The 23,507-nt window shown below is 39.5% G+C and overlaps 5 protein-coding genes across 11 annotated transcripts; 2 read left to right on the forward strand and 3 right to left on the reverse strand.

Moving 5' to 3' along the window:
* The first annotated feature begins 377 nt into the window (after positions 1–377).
* On the forward strand, positions 378–6,832 carry ppp2cb (protein phosphatase 2, catalytic subunit, beta isozyme). The gene is made up of 7 exons (XM_028972629.1): positions 378–842; positions 2,853–3,062; positions 3,155–3,328; positions 4,657–4,746; positions 5,211–5,372; positions 5,794–5,912; positions 6,069–6,832. Exons 1-7 carry the CDS (start codon positions 741–743, stop codon positions 6,139–6,141), a joined length of 930 nt encoding a protein of 309 aa, XP_028828462.1. The 5' UTR covers positions 378–740; the 3' UTR covers positions 6,142–6,832.
* Positions 6,833–7,173: 341 nt separating this feature from the next.
* Positions 7,174–9,621, reverse strand: ubxn8 (UBX domain protein 8). Its single transcript, XM_028972630.1, has 8 exons — positions 9,480–9,621; positions 9,238–9,369; positions 9,075–9,151; positions 8,876–8,998; positions 8,128–8,262; positions 7,836–7,877; positions 7,635–7,709; positions 7,174–7,466 (listed from the first exon to the last, which is right to left on the reverse strand). The coding sequence occupies exons 1-8, from the start codon at positions 9,595–9,597 to the stop codon at positions 7,296–7,298; spliced, it is 873 nt and encodes a 290-aa protein (XP_028828463.1). The 5' UTR covers positions 9,598–9,621; the 3' UTR covers positions 7,174–7,295.
* A 40-nt stretch (positions 9,622–9,661) lies between these two features.
* mat2al (methionine adenosyltransferase II, alpha-like) lies at positions 9,662–13,653 on the reverse strand. The gene is made up of 9 exons (XM_028972628.1): positions 13,076–13,653; positions 12,617–12,694; positions 12,402–12,524; positions 12,108–12,220; positions 11,569–11,709; positions 11,202–11,420; positions 10,857–11,039; positions 10,480–10,613; positions 9,662–10,130 (listed from the first exon to the last, which is right to left on the reverse strand). Exons 1-9 carry the CDS (start codon positions 13,158–13,160, stop codon positions 10,028–10,030), a joined length of 1,179 nt encoding a protein of 392 aa, XP_028828461.1. The 5' UTR covers positions 13,161–13,653; the 3' UTR covers positions 9,662–10,027.
* Positions 13,654–16,257: 2,604 nt separating this feature from the next.
* LOC114786610 (vesicle-associated membrane protein 8) lies at positions 16,258–18,224 on the forward strand. 2 transcript variants are annotated; one of them, XM_028973842.1, is made up of 3 exons: positions 16,258–16,348; positions 16,881–17,042; positions 17,163–18,224. In XM_028973842.1, the coding sequence occupies exons 1-3, from the start codon at positions 16,322–16,324 to the stop codon at positions 17,298–17,300; spliced, it is 327 nt and encodes a 108-aa protein (XP_028829675.1). In that variant the 5' UTR covers positions 16,258–16,321; the 3' UTR covers positions 17,301–18,224. The 2 variants fall into 2 exon arrangements, with proteins under 2 accessions (XP_028829675.1, XP_028829676.1); XM_028973843.1 differs by lacking the exon at positions 16,258–16,348 and adding an exon at positions 16,397–16,541.
* hnrnpd (heterogeneous nuclear ribonucleoprotein D) lies at positions 17,821–22,636 on the reverse strand. 6 transcript variants are annotated; one of them, XM_028973840.1, is made up of 8 exons: positions 22,266–22,636; positions 21,139–21,307; positions 20,892–21,053; positions 20,648–20,779; positions 20,450–20,546; positions 19,809–19,955; positions 19,601–19,694; positions 17,821–18,348 (listed from the first exon to the last, which is right to left on the reverse strand). In XM_028973840.1, exons 1-7 carry the CDS (start codon positions 22,421–22,423, stop codon positions 19,627–19,629), a joined length of 933 nt encoding a protein of 310 aa, XP_028829673.1. In that variant the 5' UTR covers positions 22,424–22,636; the 3' UTR covers positions 17,821–18,348; positions 19,601–19,626. The 6 variants fall into 6 exon arrangements, with proteins under 6 accessions (XP_028829673.1, XP_028829672.1, XP_028829669.1 ...); XM_028973839.1 differs by having other exon boundaries at positions 17,821–19,251; XM_028973836.1 differs by having other exon boundaries at positions 19,797–19,955; positions 22,266–22,423.
* Positions 22,637–23,507: the final 871 nt, after the last annotated feature.

Raw genomic sequence — 23,507 nt, forward strand, 5'->3', positions numbered from 1 at the left:
ATGTTCTCTATGTACATGTTTACAGTGACAGAAGACAGATGTTATTTTGTATTCTTATTGGAACATATTAACAGATTTGAGAAGAACATGTATTAGTTCTACTTGTTCATTTAATCGTTGTAATGTTTGTAATAATAAAGCAGTTTTAGTGCTGGACTGTAAATTCCTCCACTATGCTGGCATGATAAAATTATAGATTACACACAGGCTGAGGTCAGCGAGGTCAGTGATCTCAGAGGAGCAGGTGAACGTCTCTTCAGCAGACCACATGAAGCGCGATGGACGCGTCTGAACCTGCAGAGCAGCTGCTCTTCCTCGCCACGAGGGGGCGGTCGCGGGGGCGCGCGCCCGCGCGGCCTTGTAGAAATACCTTCGTGATGACGTCAGCGCGCGGCGGCCATTACACGGCGAGTTTCCCGGGGAAGGTCGGCGGGAGTGGGGGAGCTAGCCAGCCGAAACAGTCGCCTCCGTAGCCGCCGAGCGCCGCGCTTTACGCCGAGACCCGTTCGCGTTCCGTCGCTCCGAGCGAGGCGTCGTCGGCGGCCTTTACGCGTGGCACATCTGCCCGCATTCCAGCGTTTAGCCAGCCGTCTAGACGACTCGGGAGCCTGACGCCGAGAGACCGGCGCCTGCGTCGAATCCAGGCGAAAATATTCAAGCGAGTCGCGAACTCGCCGCGCAGAATTGTGATTTACGTCGGACATTTAACACCACTGACACGCCAGCCGGTCCCGTTCAAAATGGACGATAAAGCTTTTACGAAGGAGTTGGACCAGTGGGTCGAACAGCTCAACGAGTGCAAGCAACTCACCGAAAACCAAGTGAGGACGTTGTGTGAGAAGGTAAGTTGTGGTTTTTTTTTCTCTTTTTTTTATCATTTATTGACTTGGCACCACGTATTTGCGATGGCTTTCGTGTGAGCCGTGGGACTTAGATGGCCGTAAGCGTCGGCATATATACTTGTTGAAAGGCCTTCCTATAAATACGTGGATGGACGGTGCCCGTTGAGGAGAGAGGTGTTTTGCCCGCGCCGGTTCTGCCGGGCGTCGGACCCACATTTGGGAGACCCAGCAGCCGGGTGGGCGTGATGTGAAGGAGCTATTCTGGGTCTGGGCGCCGTCGTCGATGAAAGTCAGGATGTGTTTAGGGGGGCGGACCCGAGGGGCGTGATTGGCACTTCCTACCTCCAAAAAAAACCCGTAGTTGTCCGGAGGAAGATACCTACTCCTAGTCATCTCAAACTGGCCATTTGTGTCACCTGGTCGCTTGTGTGTGTCTGTGTTGAATAGGATCTGGCCTGTATCAACAGTTTCTGCTCAAGTGGTTCGTTTGAAAATCAATACTATACTCAATAACGATTTTAGATTTAATTATTTCAATGAATTTAATACATCTAATTACCCTGTTCTGAGTCTAAGCATCAAAATCAATTAACAACGATTTTTTTTTTTGTAATATATAGGTTATGGTTAGTGGAGAGGTCACACTGTATTATGGTAAACCTATTAAAAACGGTCAAAATCAGAGCATTGCTAAACAGTACAGGGGATTAATGCAGATAGGCTAGTGATATTTCCCTTAATCACACACAAGAACAGAATGCACAGAAGAAATAAACCGAGGGACATGTTGACAGGACTGCTTATTCAGTGCAAGCTGGTACAGGCTTGTAAATACGAAACATTTTCACATCAAAGGTAGTTTCTACCGATGCTGCTTTTACAAACACTGACGCCATGTTCTCTTACTGGTATTAGAATAAATTACTGGGTGCTGGAAGTCTTAAAAGGTCCTTATGCTACCATTTTCAATTTTACAAATTTTGAGTAATATTCCCATTTACAATTGCACACTACCATTTGCTTTTCTAAAATTTACTTGGTATGCTCTCAGTGCTATGGGACTCCTTCAGCTCATTTCCTGGTAGTGGGTGCTGATTGAAAACTTTGTCCAATTTTACCCTACTCTAATTTAAAAAAAGAAATAGGATCGCAGTGCTGTCTCCATGGACACGCACCCACATTGTCTCCATGGTGATGCTTGAGATTTCCTACAATTCCCACGTCAGTGGTGTGCCAAAAACACGCAGCGTCAGACTTCCTTTAAAGAAGACCTTGTTGTTTTTTGTCACCCGGTAAAGGTCCTGTTTTATTCTGCTTGGATCCTGCTTGTTACTGTTATTTATCGCAGCCTTTTCAAATTCCCTAATCATTAGTTACCGTGTGGCCGTGACCACGTCTATGGGGTTTTGTTTAACCTCGCCATCCCATCCAGATCCTGAGTTAAGGATCAAGGAATCATTGTTAAACTTTTTTTTTTTTTTTTTTTTTTTTTTTTTTTTTTTTATACTTGAAAAGTGTGTTAGGACTGTTGCCCTTGTCATGGTTCCGAACTTAATGTTGTTCGAAGCAGGATCTGTGCATTGCAGCTGAGCAAACAAAAGGGCAGTGGTGGCCTAGTGGTTAAGGAAGCGGCCCTGTAATCAGAAGGTTGCCGGTTCGAATCCCGATCCGCCAAGGTGCCACTGAGCAAAGCACCGTCCCCACACACTGCTCCCCGGGTGCCTGTCATGGCTGCTCACTGCTCACTCAGGGTGATGGGTTAAATGCAGAGGACAAATTTCACTGTGTGCATCGTGTGCTGTGCTGCTGTGTATCACATGTGACAATCACTTCACTTTAAACTTTAACTTTAAAAAAAGAATATGTAAAAGCAGGGTTATTAAATTATTATACTTCTATTTGTAAAATGTCTTTTTCCTTTGAAGCAAGTGAAGTGTACGCTACACATCGTGTCACTCAGCGTTTTTATTGTGTTTTATATGTTTTTCTTTCTTTGTATCTTTTTTTCAGGCAAAAGAAATCCTTACCAAGGAGTCCAATGTACAGGAAGTCCGCTGTCCAGTCACAGTTTGTGGTGATGTTCATGGCCAGTTCCACGACCTCATGGAGCTGTTCAGAATTGGTGGCAAGTCACCTGACACCAACTACCTGTTCATGGGCGACTACGTGGACAGAGGCTACTACTCAGTGGAGACGGTCACGCTTCTTGTAGCATTAAAGGTCATTTTATTAACCTATTTAGACACATTAATTGCAATATCGTTGTTTCCACATTTAACAGTGATTTAAACAAGTTTTGTATTAAATCTCAGGTCCGCTACCCAGAACGCATCACAATACTACGGGGAAACCATGAGAGCAGACAGATCACACAGGTGTATGGATTTTATGACGAATGTCTAAGGAAATACGGCAATGCCAACGTGTGGAAGTACTTCACCGACCTCTTTGATTACTTGCCCCTTACTGCCCTGGTTGATGGACAGGTATTGTGTTATTTGTATTTTTTTTTATAATTTATTTATGTATTAATTAAGCCGCGTAGTTTCATACCATTATCTCTGAGTTCTCATCAAGTTCAACAATTCGGTGGCTTCAGAAAGAGTGACTCACTGTAGAACTACATGAGCAAAGTCTCATTAATCTGTTTTATTAATTATGGGGAAGTTGTGCTTTCAGGGGCACAATGTTGACATGGCTATGAGCTAGGATTTACTCGTTATATAACTTGCATGTTTTATATTTATAGCCTAGTAATGCAAACCCAATTGATGGTGCTAATAATAAATAGGCTACATTTAGAATTGACATAAATGGGTCACCTTTAATTAATTATAGAAATATTATGAAGACAGCATTTCACCGCAGACATTAGGCAACTTTCTAGGTTTTCACGTCTTCACATTTTATTAATTACTTTTGCATGTATTGTTTTGTTGAGTCATATTTTTCATTAGCAAGATTAGTCTGTTTCAGAAAACCTCAAAAGAAGAAAAGGGCCATAATCTTACCAGACAAAAATTGTTTGAATAAATATACAACGGCAAAGCTAATTTAGAACAAGTAAAACTAACACCCCAAAAATGACAGTAGCTCAGGGTATAGTGCCTATTATAAACCCAGATATGGATTCCCCTAACATTTTCCAAATATTTTGAATAAAAAAAAAAAACAAATCCTTTTTGTCAAATTTAAATCATATCTTAATTAGAATACCACCTATCTTATTTTGGGTGGTAGTAGCCTAGGGGTAACACACTCGCCTACGAACCAGAAGACCCAGGTTCAAATCCCACTTACTACCATTGTGTCCCTGAGCAAGACACTTAACCCTGAGTTGGTCCAGGGGGAGACTGTCCCTGTAACTACTGACTGTAAGTCGCTCTGGATAAGGGCGCCTGATAAATGCTGTAAATGACTGATTTGCAGATTTTCTGCATTTTCCTGAAAATCTAAGGGAATCTTTATTGGAATTGGAATTCTTACAACTTGCTGAGTGGAGCCCAAGCTCACCCAGTCACTTTTTAAAAGATTGCCCTTTAAAAAGGAATAATCTTATTTTCTGTGTATTACTTTAGGTTTTACCGTTGTACATTTTTACATCCTCTCTACTCTAAATATAGCATCCGTCAGTCTAAATGTCTTGGTAGTTTTATTGCCCCCCCTAGTGAAAATAAGATGAATGGCCTTCCCTCAAAAACCTTTAATTAAACATAAAAAAATTGATTTGTTAATTTGGTATTGATATTTATGCTTTGACATTCTGTATGCTTTACCACAGCAAATCAGTGTAAACTTATCTTCTCGCCCACAGATATTCTGCCTGCATGGTGGGCTTTCACCGTCAATAGACACACTGGATCACATTCGAGCTCTTGACCGCCTGCAGGAGGTTCCACATGAGGTTGGTGTGTCTTGCAGTAATACAGTTTTATACAGTTTGTAGTTGTAAGTGATGGTCTGACTAACTAACAAGAAAGTTATCTATGCTCCTGGAGGTGACAACCCCATATGGGCAAACAAACCTACAATTTTAATTATTTCTTCATACCCCATGACAGCGTTCACTACAACCTCTGAGGTTTACTGTACTGTTGGCAGTAAAGCACTCCTTTGTGCTTTGGTTTATGTCATGCAGGAGATGATTGAACAAAAGGATTAATAACTATATTGGAAAAATAACTTCTCAGAAATACAATATGTGCTGACTGAAAGCTTTGAAAGTATGCTTCAAAATCTGTGCTCTAGAATGAGCAGATCAGAAGGATCGTCTTGTGCCAGTCAAATCTGGCAGTTGTAACCAAACCTAAGTTTAAAGGAAAAAATGGATCTCTTGCTGCTGCCACCTAAAATGTCTTTTTATTCCAGGGGCCAATGTGTGACCTGCTGTGGTCAGATCCTGATGACCGTGGTGGCTGGGGAATCTCTCCCAGGGGAGCTGGTTACACCTTTGGACAGGACATCTCTGAAACATTTAACCATGCCAATGGTCTTACTCTGGTTTCCCGTGCCCATCAGCTTGTTATGGAGGTGAAGCATCTTTTCAGCCAATTAATCAGATATGCTGATTTGTTTTGTGATAATATTCTTCTGGAAAGATTATGAAATGTAAGAGAAATGAGCTTCAGGATTCATTTATTGTATACGGCTTAGCAATGTATTCATCTATGTCTCAGGACCTGAATAAATGGTGTAGTATAGATAGTGGTAGACTAACAGGTAAGCAAGCAGATCTGTAATCGGCAGGTTGCCAGTTCGAAATCCGAGCCACCACAGTACTAAAGTACCGTCCCCACACTGCTCCCTGGGCGCCCACTGCTCACTAAGGGTGATTGGTTAAAAGCACAGGACACATTTCGTTGTGTGCACCGTGTGCTGTGCTGCAGTGTTTCACAATGAGAATCACTTTCACTGAATGGTCCTTTTCAATCGAGCATTTTTCCTTTTTCAGGGATACAACTGGTGTCATGACAGAAATGTTGTCACCATTTTCAGTGCACCAAACTACTGCTATCGCTGTGGTAACCAAGCAGCCATTATGGAACTGGATGATACACTCAAATACTCCTTGTAAGTAAATGAGCAGAATTTTAGGTTATACGATATTTATTTACTTTGGCTTATTGTTACAAGTCCACATATTTCATTATACTTTGATCAAGTATAATCACATTTAAGTTTAGAGCAATGAATTCCAACTGATTTTGTTTTCCCCTGTTCCTGCAGCCTTCAGTTTGACCCTGCTCCCCGACGTGGTGAACCTCACGTTACCCGCCGTACCCCTGACTACTTCCTTTAAATGCGCACTGGCCTGATACACAAGTTAAAAGAAGACCTTGAAAGCAAGCAACAAAACCCGACAATGGCTTGCATGCATGTGTATATTCACACACCTATTGTGTATATATACACGTGTATTGGATCTGTTACAACATGAAAGCACTAACATGGACCAAAATGTGCCATATAAGCATTTAATGCCGAAATTGCCCTGTGTCTCAGTACTGCAACACAGTGTCCCATTTTAGCCTCTAGTGCAATTGCCTGCTGTATACTATTGATAGTTAAGTTCTCTGTCATTGAACTGTACCTTGCTCTGAACAAGAAACATGAAAATGTGATAACTTCTCTTCTCCCCCAGTATCACTGGACTATGTCCTTTGAGTTGGCAGTGCCAGGCATGTGGAGGGGGGGGGAAAGACATTTTATACAAATGCACAACAATGCTTACACACCATGTCTGTTTCTCTTTATCTAAACACTATACTATTTGGGAATGAAATTAAAGGAGGTGCTGCCTCCTTTTTGGGAGTGTATGCTTTCATGTATATGGACCCTCACCCCCTTTCCAAACTTAACCAGACTTGCCCTTTTGTCTACTCTTTACCAGTTTTGTTGAGTCTTTTTCTGTGTAAATGTCATAATGTGATTGCCTCTTCTTTGGTGTATTTGATCTAATAAAGTACTTTTAATCGCCAGTTACACCACAATCAGGACTACTGTGTGAAACATTTTGTAATGGCTGTTGTATATTTGTCAAAATGCACAATTATAACCTCAGTGGTTACTTGAGTGGGATAGCCCCTGCACTTACAGTATGTCTTGTACACATATGCACATTAAATGCTGTATCAGTGCTGCTGGTGATTTCTCTAGACCGATAATAATTTTCCCACAGTGGTACCATGGTGACCAATCATCATCATTACCTAGCAGAAAAACAAAATTCTTTGCAAATGCAATATCTCAGCCAAGGGCTTTCTTCATGCAGCTTCAAAGACAAATGGCATAATCCATTTTTTTTAATGGCCATTAAACTAATTTTGTCACATTTGTGGGGTTCCAAGAAGAAACTTTATTTGGCAATAGACCAGTTTTTATTGATTGGTGGATTTATAAAAATCATATGTTTAGCTATACTACAGGACAGGAAAAAAAAGCTGGCTTAAAGTGTTATGTTGTGGACTGATCCTTTTCCTCCACATTGAGGACAGTGTCTCTTACAATCCCAACATCCTCAAGTGTCATGAGTGGCCCAGTCTCCAGCGGCTTTCGAGGATAGGACATACAAACTGTGTAGATCATGGGATGATATCCAGTCTTAAGCATCCAGTCTAAAAGAACCTGCAGTGATGTGATGAAATATTAATAATATGTATTTATATTCTTAAACTGTACTATCTATTAGCCCCAAAAATAGATATTTGTACAGTAAATTTGAAAACTAAATTGATTTTAAAAAAAAAAACTTCCAACAATTTAATCTTGATTAAACACAGTAAAAACACTTACAGTAGAAGTATGACATTTGAGGAACCTCCTGTAGACAGTTCTTCCACTTGGACACCTTAACGCAACCTTTACAACCTGTGATTACAATTGTTAAACTGTTATTGGAATTGTTAAACTGAATTGTTAACTATAACATGCAATTATATAGCTTTTCACTAGTGCTCACAGACCATAGGGCTACTAGCACATGAACACACTTACCCCTTCAGTATTTGCTTGTGGCTCCTCAGGCAAAATTATTACCTTCAGAAAAAAGGTATTGTTAAGAAAAAGGCTGGTTAAGAGTCAAAAATTTCAACTGCAAACATCTGGACTAAAAACCAACAATTTTACATTCTTTTCTAATGCAACCGTGTTTAGCAAAAAGAGACATAAATACAGTTTAGGTGCTCAGGAACATGACAAACACGAGCATGAGAATGTATTCTGATTATTCAATCAGGCATAAGATCCAAATAGAGAAAACCCAAGTCCTTAATTATGCAGAACTCACTCTTTTGGACTGAGGGGGGTCCCTTTTAACCGGCATTGGAGAGACTGTTTCTGGAAGTTTCCTCCTCCTTGCGGCCCTTTGGCTGGCTGACTGCTCCTCATCTGCACATAAATCCTGTTCACGTGGCTCTCCTTCCTGTAAGCGGTAAATTCACATCACATTGGCAATCCCACTGCAAATTAAGTAAGCAGTTGATGTACATATGCAAGTGCATATGGTATATAAATCATCCAGTTATAATGATGCACATTTATATGCTCCAGTGTGGCCTTCCAAGAAAATAGAAACTTCTGTATTTATGGATACACACCCCTCCTCAAACACACACTTGGTCCTGTAGTGCTTCATTTATTTGAGGTAGGAAGGGGAATATTGTGCAATATTCAGGAATGTTATTTAAAAGCATGCGAGTCCGACTACCCTAAACCAGAAAGATCTTCAATTCCATAAAATTAACTATATATTTCATATATTGTGGCTCGGTTTACTGGTATATGGGCTAGTATCCCAATCATGGATTAAGACTAGTCCTAGACTAAAAGCAGTTTTGGTGCGGAGAACCGAAATCTGCTTTTAGTATAGCACTAGACTTAAATCCAACAATGGGAGATCCTATATGTTTACATTTATGGTGAATTATGTATTGGACTATTTTGGACTGTACGTTTCGGATTCTTCTGAGCGTCACCAGACGTGTCATGTGTGTCAAATGTCAACGTAACATCCAAATTCCTGACTGTTCGCTCACCCCCAACTTCTGTCCTTGGGTCAGTTTCCATACTTCTCCAGTCATACGATAGAATCGCTTTTCTTTACGTCGCTGCAAGGACTCCTTGCGTGGCTTTACTACCGACTCTTCGTGAAACCGAACCTAAAGAGGGGTGATAAAAAGCGATGGTCAGTGCTGTAACGTGGTTTTTTTGTCGCTGGACGGAAGGACCCTGCACCTTTTCGGCGAGCTGCTCTTGCTGAGCCCTCCTGCTCGTCCGCTGCTTCACTCGAGCCTCGTCGTCCTCGGCTGGAGCTGCACAACAGAACAGAACAGACAGACGAGTCGCTCAGCAGCCGCCACGCACCACGCGTGGAAAAGAACGAAACGAGTCTCTCCACCTTGGGCACTCTCGGCGGCCCGGTCGGTGAAGAGCAGCGTCTTTAACCAGGGAATCAAACAGGAGCCGGTCCAGGAACACGCGGCCAGCAGCAAAAACGCCCGGCCCGCCAGGACGATGGCGTCTCTCACACCTGCAGGGGGAACACAACACGACGCACGTCGATGGTTGCGTGGTACTTTTTTTTTTTTTTTTTTACAGAGTTTATAAGGCGCTTAAGTAATTAAAGTGGGTCTGAATTACCTAAGACGGAGTGTTTCCAAGAGACAAAACAAAGGAACGACAGCGACAGGATGCACAGGGTCACAGAAGACCTGGAAAGTGGCATTTTCATGCCACGCCCATGCTGCCCTTCCCACATGACTAAATGCGGAAGTGGGCGCGTCGCATGACGTCGACGGTGGCAAAATAAAAGTCGTCAAACGAAAACCAACGTTGACATTTATTTACATTGCTTCAGAGACATCCATTAAAAAAATCATACAAAAATTGTGATCTGGTAATACGATTTCAAGGAACATTGATCAAACGTAAACTTGAGTATATATGACCTGTCTATCACCGACAGAGAACAAAGGAGTGAACCCTTCTGATTTGCAGAAGAATTTAATATAATACTAGTGAAAAGACTCATTGTCACTTCTTACAAAAAGAGTTTACTTCAATATTTGTAATCATATGCTAAGAGAAATTAAAAGCTATAACTGATCCTGCTCCAAAAAGGTGTAGAAACAATGAAGTAAATTCAATTCACAATTGATACAATTACAAAAGACATAAAACACAAAGCTTCACAACATCAGTTTCTTTGGCTTCTCCCAAGGAAACTTGTCTCTTCCAAAGTGCCCATAACAGGCAGTGGACTGATAAATCGGCTTTTTCAAATCAAGTTCCCTGTGAAAGAAAAAAAACGTTTCACTCACAATGCAGACAAAAATTCAGGGTGGAGACAACAGTGAAATCTGCAATAAACGTTAGAAAATGAAGATAACTTTACTGTGCACAGAACTATAAAAAAAGCCTCATATCATTACAATGTTGTAGTAACCTTTATCCTCTCTGGCATCGTAAAGTAGCAAGTCTTAGTATTATTAATGGTTTCTTAAGAATACTTTATACTTTGCCCACCTTTATGACATGACATGAGGCTGTATGTTAGTAGGTGTCACTTGAGTTTGCTAATGTGCTGACAACTTAAATCTGAAAAAGAAAGAGCTGCACTGCCAAGGGCTAAAAATCTTACCTGACAATCACACCAGGCCTTAAGTCAAAGTTTTTCTGCACAATTCTAAGCAACTCCTCTTCATCCAGTTCAGAGGTGCCATAGTGAAAAACAGAAATGGACAGTGGATGGCTCACACCAATTGCATAGGATATCTGCAGCATGATGAAAAGCACAGTCACAAAGTGTCATACTACACAAACACATCAGCAGAGATTGATGCTATAATTTGTCCTTCATATGATAGCAACATATCTTGGCAAGACCAAAATAGTCCCTTTAAATGGGTACATAAATTAAGCCATAAAAATTAAAGTAGAAAACTGCATATAAAATAATTTACAATAAACTAAATAACTGGCAACAAAGAAATAAGAAAAAAAATTAAGAGCGCTGACCTGAACTAAAACACGTCTGCATAGCTTTGCTTTCACCAGAGATTTGGCCACCCATCGGGCTGCATAGGCACCAGAGCGGTCCACTTTTGAGTAGTCCTTCCCTGAAAAGGCTCCCCCACCATGACCTCCCCATCCACCATAAGTATCCACAATGATCTTTCTACCCGTAAGCCCAGCATCACCCTGTTCAAGAATGTAATAAACACTTAAATCAAATCAAGTTATCAGATACCATATAGCTAAATATCAAAATATCACTTCTAAATATTTGACAAATACAAATGGCAAATATAATGGATTTAAGCATGGTAAGACTTCATGGTAAGAACAGATCTCTTTTCTTACCTGAGGTCCTCCCATGAGAAATTTCCCACTGGGCAGAAGATGATAAACAGTTCTGTCATCAAGATATTTGGCTGGAATGACTGCCTTGATGACCTGCTCCATGAGCTGATATCGGATCTCGTGCAGAGTTACATCAGGTTTGTGTTGCACTGAAATGACCACAGTGTGAACACGTACAGGCTCCATGGCCCCCATGTTGTCCCGATACTCCACAGTAACCTGACAGACAAATACCACAAGACACAGAACTCAAAACTGTACAGCATTCCGGCAAAACAGAACCTCTAAAACATTGTATTGGGCTATCAGATGTTTTGATAGTACTAGATATTCATGAATAGCTTGGAATTCTGAATGATACAATTACTTGGGTTTTGGAATCAGGCTGTATCCAGGGACATGCGCTCTGTGAGAGCTCCTTTATTTTAAAATTCAGCCTGTGAGCCAGCAGAATGGTCAGCGGCATACATTCCTCAGTTTCATCAGTCGCATAGCCAAACATTAGACCCTGAAACCAAAACACATACACTCCTCCTGAAACTGACATGTTAAATGTAATTTGACTAAAAAAACTTAACTTAATTTACAGATTATGTCAGATGTGACCCTACTGATTGGTTTATTCCTGGGTGACAGTGATCCCAAAAAACATCCAATTTCAGAATTAAAAGTAACGAGACCATGAGAGAAATGTAGTGAAGTCAAAGTCATAATATCTAAAACAATAAATACTTCTGAAGTGAAGTACAAAACTCAAAATCTACTTTATTACTGCCAATTCCAAACTAGGATCTTAATGGGTTTGTAATGGTCTAATATTTTTCCCAGCAGGGTTAATATGTTATTGCATGTCTGCTTTTCACACTATCAGTGAATGCTGAAAATGAAAAATAAAAAAGTGCTCACTTGATCCCCTGCTCCAATGTCATCATCATCTCTGCCCTCGAACACACAGTCACTTATCTCAACACACTGGGGCTGCAAGGCCACAAGGACATTGCAGGTCTTGTAATCAAAACCTGGCAGCAGAACAAAAGAAAATCGGAATTGAATAATCACCAGTAGGCCTGCGTTCTTGTGCATGGCAGACCTGTAGATTAAATGAATTTCATTTGCGCCATGAGTTCATATTGTAATATAAACGCCAATGCTTAGTATACATTATACTTTTAAGTGCAGCCCATTAGACACTGCATTTACCTTTGGAAGAATCATCATATCCAATTTTTTTTATCGTGTTCCGGACTACTCTCTGCAGATCCACTGTAGCCTTTGAGGTCACCTCCCCACACAGAAGAATCATGCCCGTCTTTGCCACACACTCTGTTTCCAGAACAGCAATATGACAACTTATGTTTATTAATATTTCAATAAAACATTTAAAACCTACTAAACATTCAGCAGATCAGACTTACCACAGGCCACCCTAGAATCCGGGTCCTGTGCGAGGTATGCATCCAAAACTGCGTCACTGATCTGGTCACACATTTTGTCTGGGGGAAAAAAATGAATTATGATAAAATAAAGAAATACTTACAGGACACCTGGCCACACATTTGGAAAGAATGAAAGAAAATATAACACGCTAACATTCTTAATGTAGACATTTCCTGGATGACGATCAAAGTTAAAATAACTTTATATTTAGTTATAAAGTATTTTTTTTAAATGAACATGAAAATTAACCGAATTAACATGCCCCGAGACGCACAGACTATTGCAGATTGATACAAAATGGTTTAACTTTTTGTTTTACTGAGAATGTGATTTTGACACCTCAAGAACCGACAGTATTCCCTCAGACATACAACAACATATTTTATTACGAGTTATGAGTATTGCATCGTAAACCGTGAAGCCTGCTTGCTGCTCACCAGAATGTCCTTCCCCAACAGACTCGGACGTGAAAAGAAAAGTTTTTCTGGATTTTTCTGGATTTCTGGATTGGTTGTGGTCCATTTTGAGACACTGCTGAGAAACTGTTGCGTTACTCCACAGATCGCTCCACTTCCGACACGGACAGATAAACGCTGCAGGCACGGCCCCTCGCCGGAGGATGGGACCACACTGCGCCTGCGCGCCGCTCGAACGCGCACGTAAGAGTCCGTTTCGAAGGGGACGCGCTTAAATCGAACAGTGCATTGTTTTGGTTGAGCAAACGTGCACAATTGTGCACAATCAGTGAACGATGAACCACAAACAGGAAGGTCGTGGATGGGAATCAAGCAGCCCTCAAGTTGCCACTGAGGTTTATGCGTTCGCGGCAGATGTATATGTATCTCCATATGTTGGAAAAAAGTGGTGTATGGGCGAGTAGATGCGTGATGCGTGGGGAATATATATAAAGTGTATGGGCGAGGTTTGTACATTACAGGCCAAAGGTTTGGACACACCATCTCATTCAATGTAGATTCTCACTGAAGGCATCAAAACTATGAATGAACACATGGAGTTATGTACTTAACAAAAAAGGGGAAATAACTGAAAACATGTTTATATTCTAGTTTCTTCAAAATAGCCGCCCTTTGCTCTGATTACTGCTTTGCACACTCTTGGCATTCTCTCGATGAGCTTCAAGAGGTCGTCACCTGAAATGGTTTTCCAACAGTCTTGAAGGAGTTCCCAGAGGTGTTTAGCACTTGTTGGCCCCTTTGCCTTCACTCAGCGGTCCAGCTCACCCCAAACCATCTCGATTGGGTTCAGGTCCGGTGAGAAATATATAAAGTGTATGGGCGAGGTTTGTATGTAGATGCGGTGAGGAATATATATAGTGTATCGGCGAGGTTTGTATGTAGATGCGTGAGGAATATATATAAAGTGTATGGGCGAGGTTTGTATGTAGATGCGTGAGGAATATATAAAGTGTATGGGCGAGGTTTGTATGTAGATGCGTGAGGAATATATAAAGTGTATGGGCGAGGTTTGTATGTAGATGCGTGAGGAATATATAAAGTGTATGGGCGAGGTTTGTATGTAGATGCGTGAGGAATATATATATAAAGTGTATGGGCGAGGTTTGTATGTAGATGCGTGAGGAATATATAAAGTGTATGGGCGAGGTTTGTATGTAGATGCGGTGAGGAATATATAAAGTGTATGGGCGAGGTTTGTATGTAGATGCGTGAGGAATATATAAAGTGTATGGGCGAGGTTTGTATGTAGATGCGGTGAGGAATATATAAAGTGTATGGGCGAGGTTTGTATGTAGATGTGGTGAGGAATATATAAATAAAGTGTATGGGTGAAATTTGTATGTAGATGTGGTGAGGAATATATATATAAAGTGTATGGGCGAGGTTTGTATGTAGATGCGTGAGGAATATATAAAGTGTATGGGCGAGGTTTGTATGTAGATGCGTGAGGAATATATATATAAAGTGTATGGGCGAAGTTTGTATGTAGATGCGGTGAGGATTATATAAAGTGTATGGGCGAGGTTTGTATGTAGATGCGGTGAGGAATATATATAAAGTGTATGGGCGAAGTTTGTATGTAGATGCGATGAGGAATATATATAAAGTGTATGGGCGAGGTTTGTATGTAGATGCGGTGAGGAATATATAAAGTGTATGGGCGAAGTTTGTATGTAGATGCGGTGAGGAATATATAAAGTGTATGGGCGAAGTTTGTATGTAGATGCGTGAGGATTATATAAAGTGTATGGGCGAGGTTTGTATGTAGATGTGGTGAGGAATATATATATTAAGTGTATGGGCGAAGTTTGTATGTAGATGCGTGAGGATTATATAAAGTGTATGGGCGAGGTTTGTGTGTAGATGCGGTGAGGAATATATAAAGTGTATGGGCGAGGTTTGTATGTAGATGCGGTGAGGAATATATAAAGTGTATGGGCGAGGTTTGTATGTAGATGCGTGAGGAATATATAAAGTGTATGGGGGAAGTTTGTATGTAGATGCGTGAGGAATATATAAAGTGTATGGGCGAGGTTTGTATGTAGATGCGTGAGGAATATATATAGTGTATGGGCGAAGTTTGTATGTAGATGCGTGAGGAATATATAAAGTGTATGGGCGAGGTTTGTATGTAGATGCGTGAGGAATAAATAAAGTGTATGGGCGAGGTTTGTATGTAGATACGGTGAATTCCATGGAGCTGAAAAAACAAGGCCTGATTGTCAGTATGACAAAAAAATCTGGTGCTAAAAGCTACATTGATATGATTGGCACATGGTCCACATAATGTAAACGAGGGCAGTGCAGGAAAACGTGTTATTCCCCAAATAACATTTTTGTGATTGCCTGCAATAACGGTTGTGTACAGGTGACAAGTTGTGGGACAGGCTGCCACCTACTGCATAGAGTTCTACAGTGTGTGTTCGTAGCTTGTTTCAACTAGACAAATCAGGTCACTCCATATCCTTCTGTCCTTTTGTAATTGGCAATACTAGTATAATATTATTATGACCTGATCAGCCACAACAATAAAAGCACGTACCTAAAGCCGTGTACTTCTTCTGATAAAACATATATTGAACCACCAAGGCATGGACTCCAGTGGTGTTTGTCTGTAAAAGTTCTACAGGAGTGTTCTACAGCTATAGTAAATCAGAACATACCCAACTGACATAAGGGGAATCTGGAGGCCAAGTAAATTGTTGTGGCTCGTAATCTATTTTGCTTGAAGCATGATCTAGCACATTACAAACTCTTGTTGATCATGCACTGTTCACAGTTAAGGTAAATGCTATTCTGTTCCTGCTTGGACGGTACCTCTTACAGTAGGATCACAAACAGAGCCACTAAAGTTGTACAAATCAAGTTAAAATCTTATCTGCAGTAATAACATTATAAAAGTGTGATTGTTGAATCATATTTAGTGTGATTATGGCAACAAAGTAAGCTTCGGTAAGCTTCACGGGTGTTCAACTTTATATCAACACTATTTATTTAGCTGAAAATAGCCACTTTACACACAAACACAATGTGGGGGGAAAAAGAAGAAGCAATTAAAATAAAAATGTAAAAAGACTTCCCGTTTTGGTTTTGTTCTTTATTGCCCTTCAGCTCCGAGTTACTGCAGTGAATAAACCGCCTGATAAAGAAAGTGGCCTTTGCCCAGCTCCGACACTGACCTGCATCAGACTCTGGGTCGTATTCAAGATGGCCAACCTGTCAGCAGTAAATAAGGTATGTTGAGGGTGACGACACCAGTTAATGTATAATCTGACCAGGGAAGGGCAGCCCTGCACTGACTGTGCCTTTCGTCTAAGTCACATGAAGCTGGAAACAAAAGCAAATTTCTTGGGAATGCTGGTAAAAAGCTGGTTTAATTATTTTGTGGAATTCAACACTGGTGGTGTTCTTCAAAATTGCAGACATGGTACGTAAACATTATTTCTTATTGAAATATGATTTTAAATATGAAGAACTCTCAGAGGAAATATTTGATTTTGTAGATTACCAGCATGCTTGTAATATAAAACTGGTTCAGTTAGTGTAAATTAAAGTGACCTGCACATGGAAAATGCTGTTTATGCATACACAAAAGATAATGGTAATAAATCCTTTTGGAACTAGACTTCGTACGTACAATAAATAATTTAGAACCAACTATTGTTTCAAATACAGTACAGTCTCTAAATGGTGTGTTACATTTGATGTATTAAATCATATAAAGTTATTCTTAAATGTGTTCTTTTTTTTTTTTTTTTTTATTAAGACGGACCTCAACTCCCAACCATCTGCTCCTAACAGAATAAATCAAGCGCAAGAACAAGTCAATGATGTCAAAGTTATCCTTAAAGACAACATTAACAAAGTCTTGGAAAGAGGAGAGAGGCTAGATGATCTGATTGACAAGACTGATGATCTACAAGCAACTGTAAGCCTGTATAATTTCTGTTTTAACATTTAAAGACACAATATAGACAGAGCTGTAGAAATATGAAACACCTGAAATCTCAATAGCCTTTAAAAATACAATAATCCTGTTTGTTTTTAGGCTGACTCATTTCAAAGGACGTCTACACGTGTTGCCAGGAAGCTCTGGTGGAAAAACACTAAGATGATTATAATTATTGTTGTGATCGTGGTGGTCATCATTGTGCTCATTGCCTTGCTGGCTTCAGGAGTCATCTGAGTATGTCGTAAAAGTAATTTTATACTTAGATATGTATATACTGTATCTTATTGTGGTGGCAATTACCACACAGGTAATAATATAGAACCATCACAGATAAGTTATTAATATATTACTGGAAACAGCATTCCAATTTATTTTCACATATTATTACAATGCATCATAAGGAACATAATGCCACTCATTTATCTGGACTTGTTTTACATAGTCTTGTGAACAAATAAATATTGTAATATTTGAAATAATATTTTGCAGAAATGATGTTCCAAAACTAAATTTGTTTAGAATTTGCATGTATGCAAGAATAACATTAATATTCAGTAATATAAAGCACAACAAAATATATAGGCATAGAACGCTCTCAAAAGTACTTGCAAAGTTTGGAGGGTTTAATTAAAGGGCCTTTAAATACAAGTTAAATTGAACTATGAAACACCAACTCTGAAAATCATTTCTTCTGGTTAATATGTAATTTGGGCTAGTGCACATTTAAATTAAAAGACACGAGAATAGCACAATCTGAAAACTTGTAAACTACAAACAGACCTTTGATTCTTTTTATTAGTCCAACAATTACAAAAGGTGTGTTTCATTCTTAGGAATGTTTCCATTACAGATAAAAAGCATTTCATAAGTAATCTGTAGGTCTACACATGTTATGAAGCCAACACAAGCAAATGGTATGCACACTTTGCATTACATGTTTTTCTTAGTTTTTTTATTATTTGTATTCAATACTGTATGTTATTATGAAAATGCATCTAAGAGCACTAAAATAAAGAAATACTGTCCAATTACTGAAATTATTCTATAACCAATGACTGTACTACCCACAGCATCTATGCTGATCTTCAATAACATATATTACACTTTTTATCACCACAAACACAAAAGGATGGGGTTGTGATAACTGAGGTGAATAAAACAGCCAAAAACTAAACTAGTATTGTGTTAAAGTAGTTTGGTTTCATGATGTCTCTGTAATAAACACAAATCTTGACTGTAACTTCCACTTTCTTCTGCTCTCCAGCTGTCCACATTACTGCACCTGAAAAAGACAAAGGCAAAACATTAATGCCATTCCTTACACAATACCAGGAAACTCCCAATTCTTTATGATTCCATTATGGAGACAAATCAGTATGTTCTACATTAACATAATAAACAGACTAAGTCCATAAGCTAGAAATCCTGAAGTGCAACAAATTGATGAAGTAAAATGAAGCCCAAATGCAAGTCAAGCGTTGAATTGATCAAGAATACACATTAAAGGAGAGCATTACATGCAAATTTGTCAACATGATACTTTGAATTATTCAAAAAGGTTAAAAAAAGAGAATTCTGTTAGATGAAATAGTTTAACAGAGAAGTTTTTTCCACCGCTGTCAGTGAAAGACAACACAGTACAGATATATATATATAAAATGTAATTATCAAAATTAAAATAGTATAGCTCTTCTCCAACACAGTGCCATCCAAGTACAAACCAGGTTTTAGCTCATGGACTACTGGCTATTACAGCTACCAGATCTATAAATAAGGAAAAGCAAGCATTACAGGTAAGATTAGGAATGCATATATTAAAAAAGACACTGCTAAATCCAGAGAAAGCTGTATCCTTTGGAAAGTAAGTAGTTATTCTTTGTGTATGTTGTTGATTTTAACCATTACTTGAAGTGCCTGTAAAAAATGGCATTAAAATTACAAAAATATATCGTATTAAATAAGAACGGATTCAAATAATTGGAGGAAAAATAAGAAAAGAAAGAAGATAAAGCTGGACGTATCCACTTTATATTTCTGTGTGTTTTTTTAACAATTGGTATACAGGATGTTGGAAGACCATACCAAATGGGAAGCATTCGAGAGCGTACGCCTCTCGTACCCTGTCCGCATTGAGCGGGCCTGAGAGAATCGGGAAGTCAGCTCATGGCCTGCAAGGAAGTCCCCGCTGGCAGGTACAAACAAGGTATATGTCAGAGTTAGGAGACAACATTCTTTGTTTTTCCTCTTTTTTTTCCCCTTGCAAATCCTTTACTTCTGGTACCCATTTAGCAGTACTGTACCTGTTAACTTTACTGTTACAAAATGGTGCAAAAAAAAAAAAAAAAAGGCAAAGGGAACTGTAATGTTACTGCTCCCAAAAGACTGACGTCTCTATGTTACCACTACTGTAAAGCACTCCACGGTGCTGTGAAACTTTAAAGAAGGAAAAAAATAAGTAAATAACAGGGTAAATATAGCATATAAATGGATATAAATCTATATCGGACGTCATGACAGTTTATTCGTCTACATACCTGTTGTGATAAGCCAGTCCTATGCATTAGTATGGCTTGTAGCTATTTTGGTGACCTCCTCTCCTTGGCGATTTGCCATAGCCACTCTGCTGATCTGAGGAATTGGAAAGTAAAATTAAAACAATAAACACGCATCTAATCATTAACACTGTGATCATTATTTACTATATGCACAAATAAAAGCAGCATTACATACTGCTATAGTCACCATAACCACCATAGTAGTTGTTGTAACCAGAGTAATCATAGCCACCATATCCTCCATAGCCTTGACTGTTATAGCCATAATTGCCATAGTTTCCATAGCCTTGATTCCAGTAGTTTCCATAGCCCTGGTTCCAGCTTTGATTGGGACCTATAAAATATTCATTTACAGTAAGTTGATCTTAACTAAACAAAAACTGTATTACACAACCACCCGGGCAATACTGATTTAGCATTTAACAGGAATACTGTATTCATATTCAGCCAGAGACTTTTAGTGTTACTTTTAGTAATTAACAAATGAAAGGTTTATTGATATTAATATCGAACCAGTTCCCCAGTCACTTGATATGCTAAGTTTATTTATGTAACCAGAGAAACCACTGTCATCATATATCCAATAGCTAGGATTTTGTTGTGTTCCTCAGTTCACTGACTTAGAAACAGCTTGAGTAGATCTCAAGGTTTGTACATGAGTGAGTTCTTAAATAGAATTAACACTTGTTTCAGATAAGTTGATCCTATGGTAACAAAAAAATAAAAATAAAATCACCTATTAAAAATGGTCACATGACCAGGATCTCTGACAAAGGCAGCAGTTGATTTTTAATAACAATAATAAAAAAAAAACTAATTCCATCTCACCGCCTCTACCTCGAGACCGAGAGGAGTAGCCACCTCTACCTCCCCACTGTTGTTGTTGCTGGTACTGTTCTTTAGACATGGCAACCTTGATTTCACACTAATGGGAAAACACAATCATATCCTATGTCAATTTTAATGTTTTCAGTGCCACAAAAACAACATACTTATGTTTATGGTCAAGACATACTGGTGCTGTACCTTGCTTAAACCTATATTGTGGTACTTCTTCTCCATTATCTTCTTAACAGGCTCTTCATCTTTGAAGGTAATGAAACAGAATCCACGCCTTTTATTTGTTTTATTTTCCATGGGCAATTCAATAGACTCAACCTGAAATCATCAAAAATGTTATTCAAATTTTAAACTGTGACAAATCAATGCCAAATCATTGCAACTATTTCATGCACGATAAACGAGTGACAAAAGTAGTGTTGTGCTGTACCTCCCCAAAACCATCAAAGTACTCCCTTATCTTCTCCTCGGGAGTATCTGGGGAAAGTCCTCCTACAAATATCTTTTTTACTGGCTCCTTGCTTTTCATGGCCTTTGCTTTTTTGGGATCAATAACTTTCCCATTCAACTTATGTTCCTTCTGTAAAATTACCTGTGGGGCACAAAAACCGGACATTTGAAAAACTGCGACAGCTGGCAAAAACTAAGAAGTAAAAAGTAAATGCCCAGCGCCATACCTTTTCAACGCTCTCTGCATCTTTAAACAACACAAAGCCGAACCCTCTGGAGCGACCTGTCATGGGGTCAAGCTTTAGTGTGCAGTCAACAACCTCTCCGAACTTTGTGAAGTAGTCTTTCAAGTCTTTCTTGGTTGTGTCCCAGCTTAAACCGCCAACAAACATTTTCCTACATTTGTTTATTTGGGGGGGAAAAAAGGAATCACCTTTGACCTGGAACGTGAACCAATGCCTACTACAGTTTATCTGGTCACAGCGTACAGTACAGGCCAAATGTTTGGACCCACCTTCTCATTCAATGTGTTTTCTTTATTTTCATGACCATTTACATTGGTAGATTCTCACTGAAGGCATCACAACTATGAATGAACACATGTGGAGTTATGTACTTAACAAAAAAAGGTGAAATAACTGAAAACATGTTTTATATTCTAGTTTCTTCTTTGCTCTGATTACTGATTTGCACATGCTTGGCATTCTCTCGATGAGCTTCAAGAGGTCAAAATTCAAATGGTTTTCCAACAGTCTTGAAGGAGTTCCCAGAGGTGTTTAGCACTTGTTGGCCCCTTTGCCTTCACTCTGCGGTCCAGCTCACCCCAAACCATCTCAATTGGGTTCAGGTCCGGTGACTGTGTAGGCCAGGTCTCCACTTTTTGTTAAGTACATAACTCCAAATGTGTTCATTCAGAGTTTTGATGCCTTCAGTGTGAATCTACCAACGTAAATGGTCATGAAAATAAAGAAAACACATTGAATGAGAGGGTGGGTCCACACTTTTGGCTTGTACGTGGTTTATATCGATCGTTTTAGAGGTTACGCACATACATGTTAGCAACCTGCTACAGATCTAATAATGAGCATCAGCACATGCTGCAGGTATGTGTTTAGGGTAAGAAACGGTCTCCTCGCTAGTTATGACAGCTAGTTAGTCGTTAGGTTATTTGTTTCTACTGACTCCTCCATCTTTCTACGTCTACGTCTAGTATGTCAGTCAGCTTTAGACATGAAACGCGTCAGCCAAATTCTATGTCATTGCTCTCCCGTTCGGCACACGATAACGCGGATGAGAGCTGGCGAGCCGGTGCTCGGTACCGGACGCGGTACCGTCAGCGCAGCATCTTTCTTACCCCTCATCCTCCTCGTTCTTACTCGCGTCTATTTTTGACCCCTCGGTTTCGCCCACGGCACTGTCGGCCATCGACTCGAACTGCTCGTCGAGGTGCGCCTCGCAGTCCTCGTCCATGCTCATTAAGGGGTCCTCGCATAAAAGTTGTTCGTCAGCCATGTCTTAGAAGAAAGAACGCCGTCACGTTTCCAGCTAGCTAGGCGGCTAAATAGGTTAGCCGAATATAAACAGCTCCCGTCGTGGGCAGCCGACCTCTGTCTTCGTGCGACACGTATATGACGCTGCTTTGTCATACAAGTCCAAATGTACTGGCTGCTTGTGTTTGTTACGGTGTCGGTAGCTAATGCCGTTGCGCACAAAATGGCGGCCGGAAGGAGACGAGGGGAAGGCGGCGTTGGATGAGGAGCAACGCATGAGGGCGCCTTGTACACACACCACATCTGTGCTTCGCTCGTCAATTTACCTCAACGAATGCAAGTTGTTTCAGTTTTCATAACTTTCAATATGTTTCAATATGTTTCAATATGTTTTATAATAACAACAATTATTATTACTACTACTATTATTATATTATTATTATACTCATTTAATTGTTTTTAGCTATTAATTGAGTCCAAAGTTAGCAAGAAAGGCTTTAAAGTCATTAGAACCAAATTGAATATTTTACTATGTGTAATTTATTTATTTTGTTTTATTTATTTTACCAGGAAGTGCCAACAAGGTCCGGCCAAGCAACCAGAGCTGAGAGACTTATAGTTAAGATGGAAGTTTACCCAAAGCTGATTAATAGATTAAAATTAATCTATGTTGTTCCCTGCAATTGGTCAGTGATGTCCAAATAAAACTCCATAAAATGAATGAAGATGTATGCGCATACAGTGGTGGCCTAGCGGTTAAGGAAGCATCCCCGTAATCAGTGTTGGGAAGTTTTAATTTTAAAATGTATTCCACTACAGATTACAGAATACATGCCCCAAAATGTAGTTTGTAGCATATTCCATTAAGTTACTCAATGTGAGTAACATATTCTGAATACTTTGGAAGAGGAATACCTCTTCCTGATTAATACAAAAATGGTAATATATAAAACAATTCTCAAAAATATACTTTTTTGGCATTTACTGTCAATATTATTCTTCCACAAATAATTTAAAAATGCTAAAGATCCTTCAATACAAATCAGATATTCACACTTGATGTGACAATGACAAAATGCACTTTAAAACTTGCCACCAGATATAAT

Source organism: Denticeps clupeoides, chromosome 3 (genome assembly GCF_900700375.1).
Source record: "Denticeps clupeoides chromosome 3, fDenClu1.1, whole genome shotgun sequence".
NCBI classification, from domain to species: domain Eukaryota; kingdom Metazoa; phylum Chordata; class Actinopteri; order Clupeiformes; family Denticipitidae; genus Denticeps; species Denticeps clupeoides.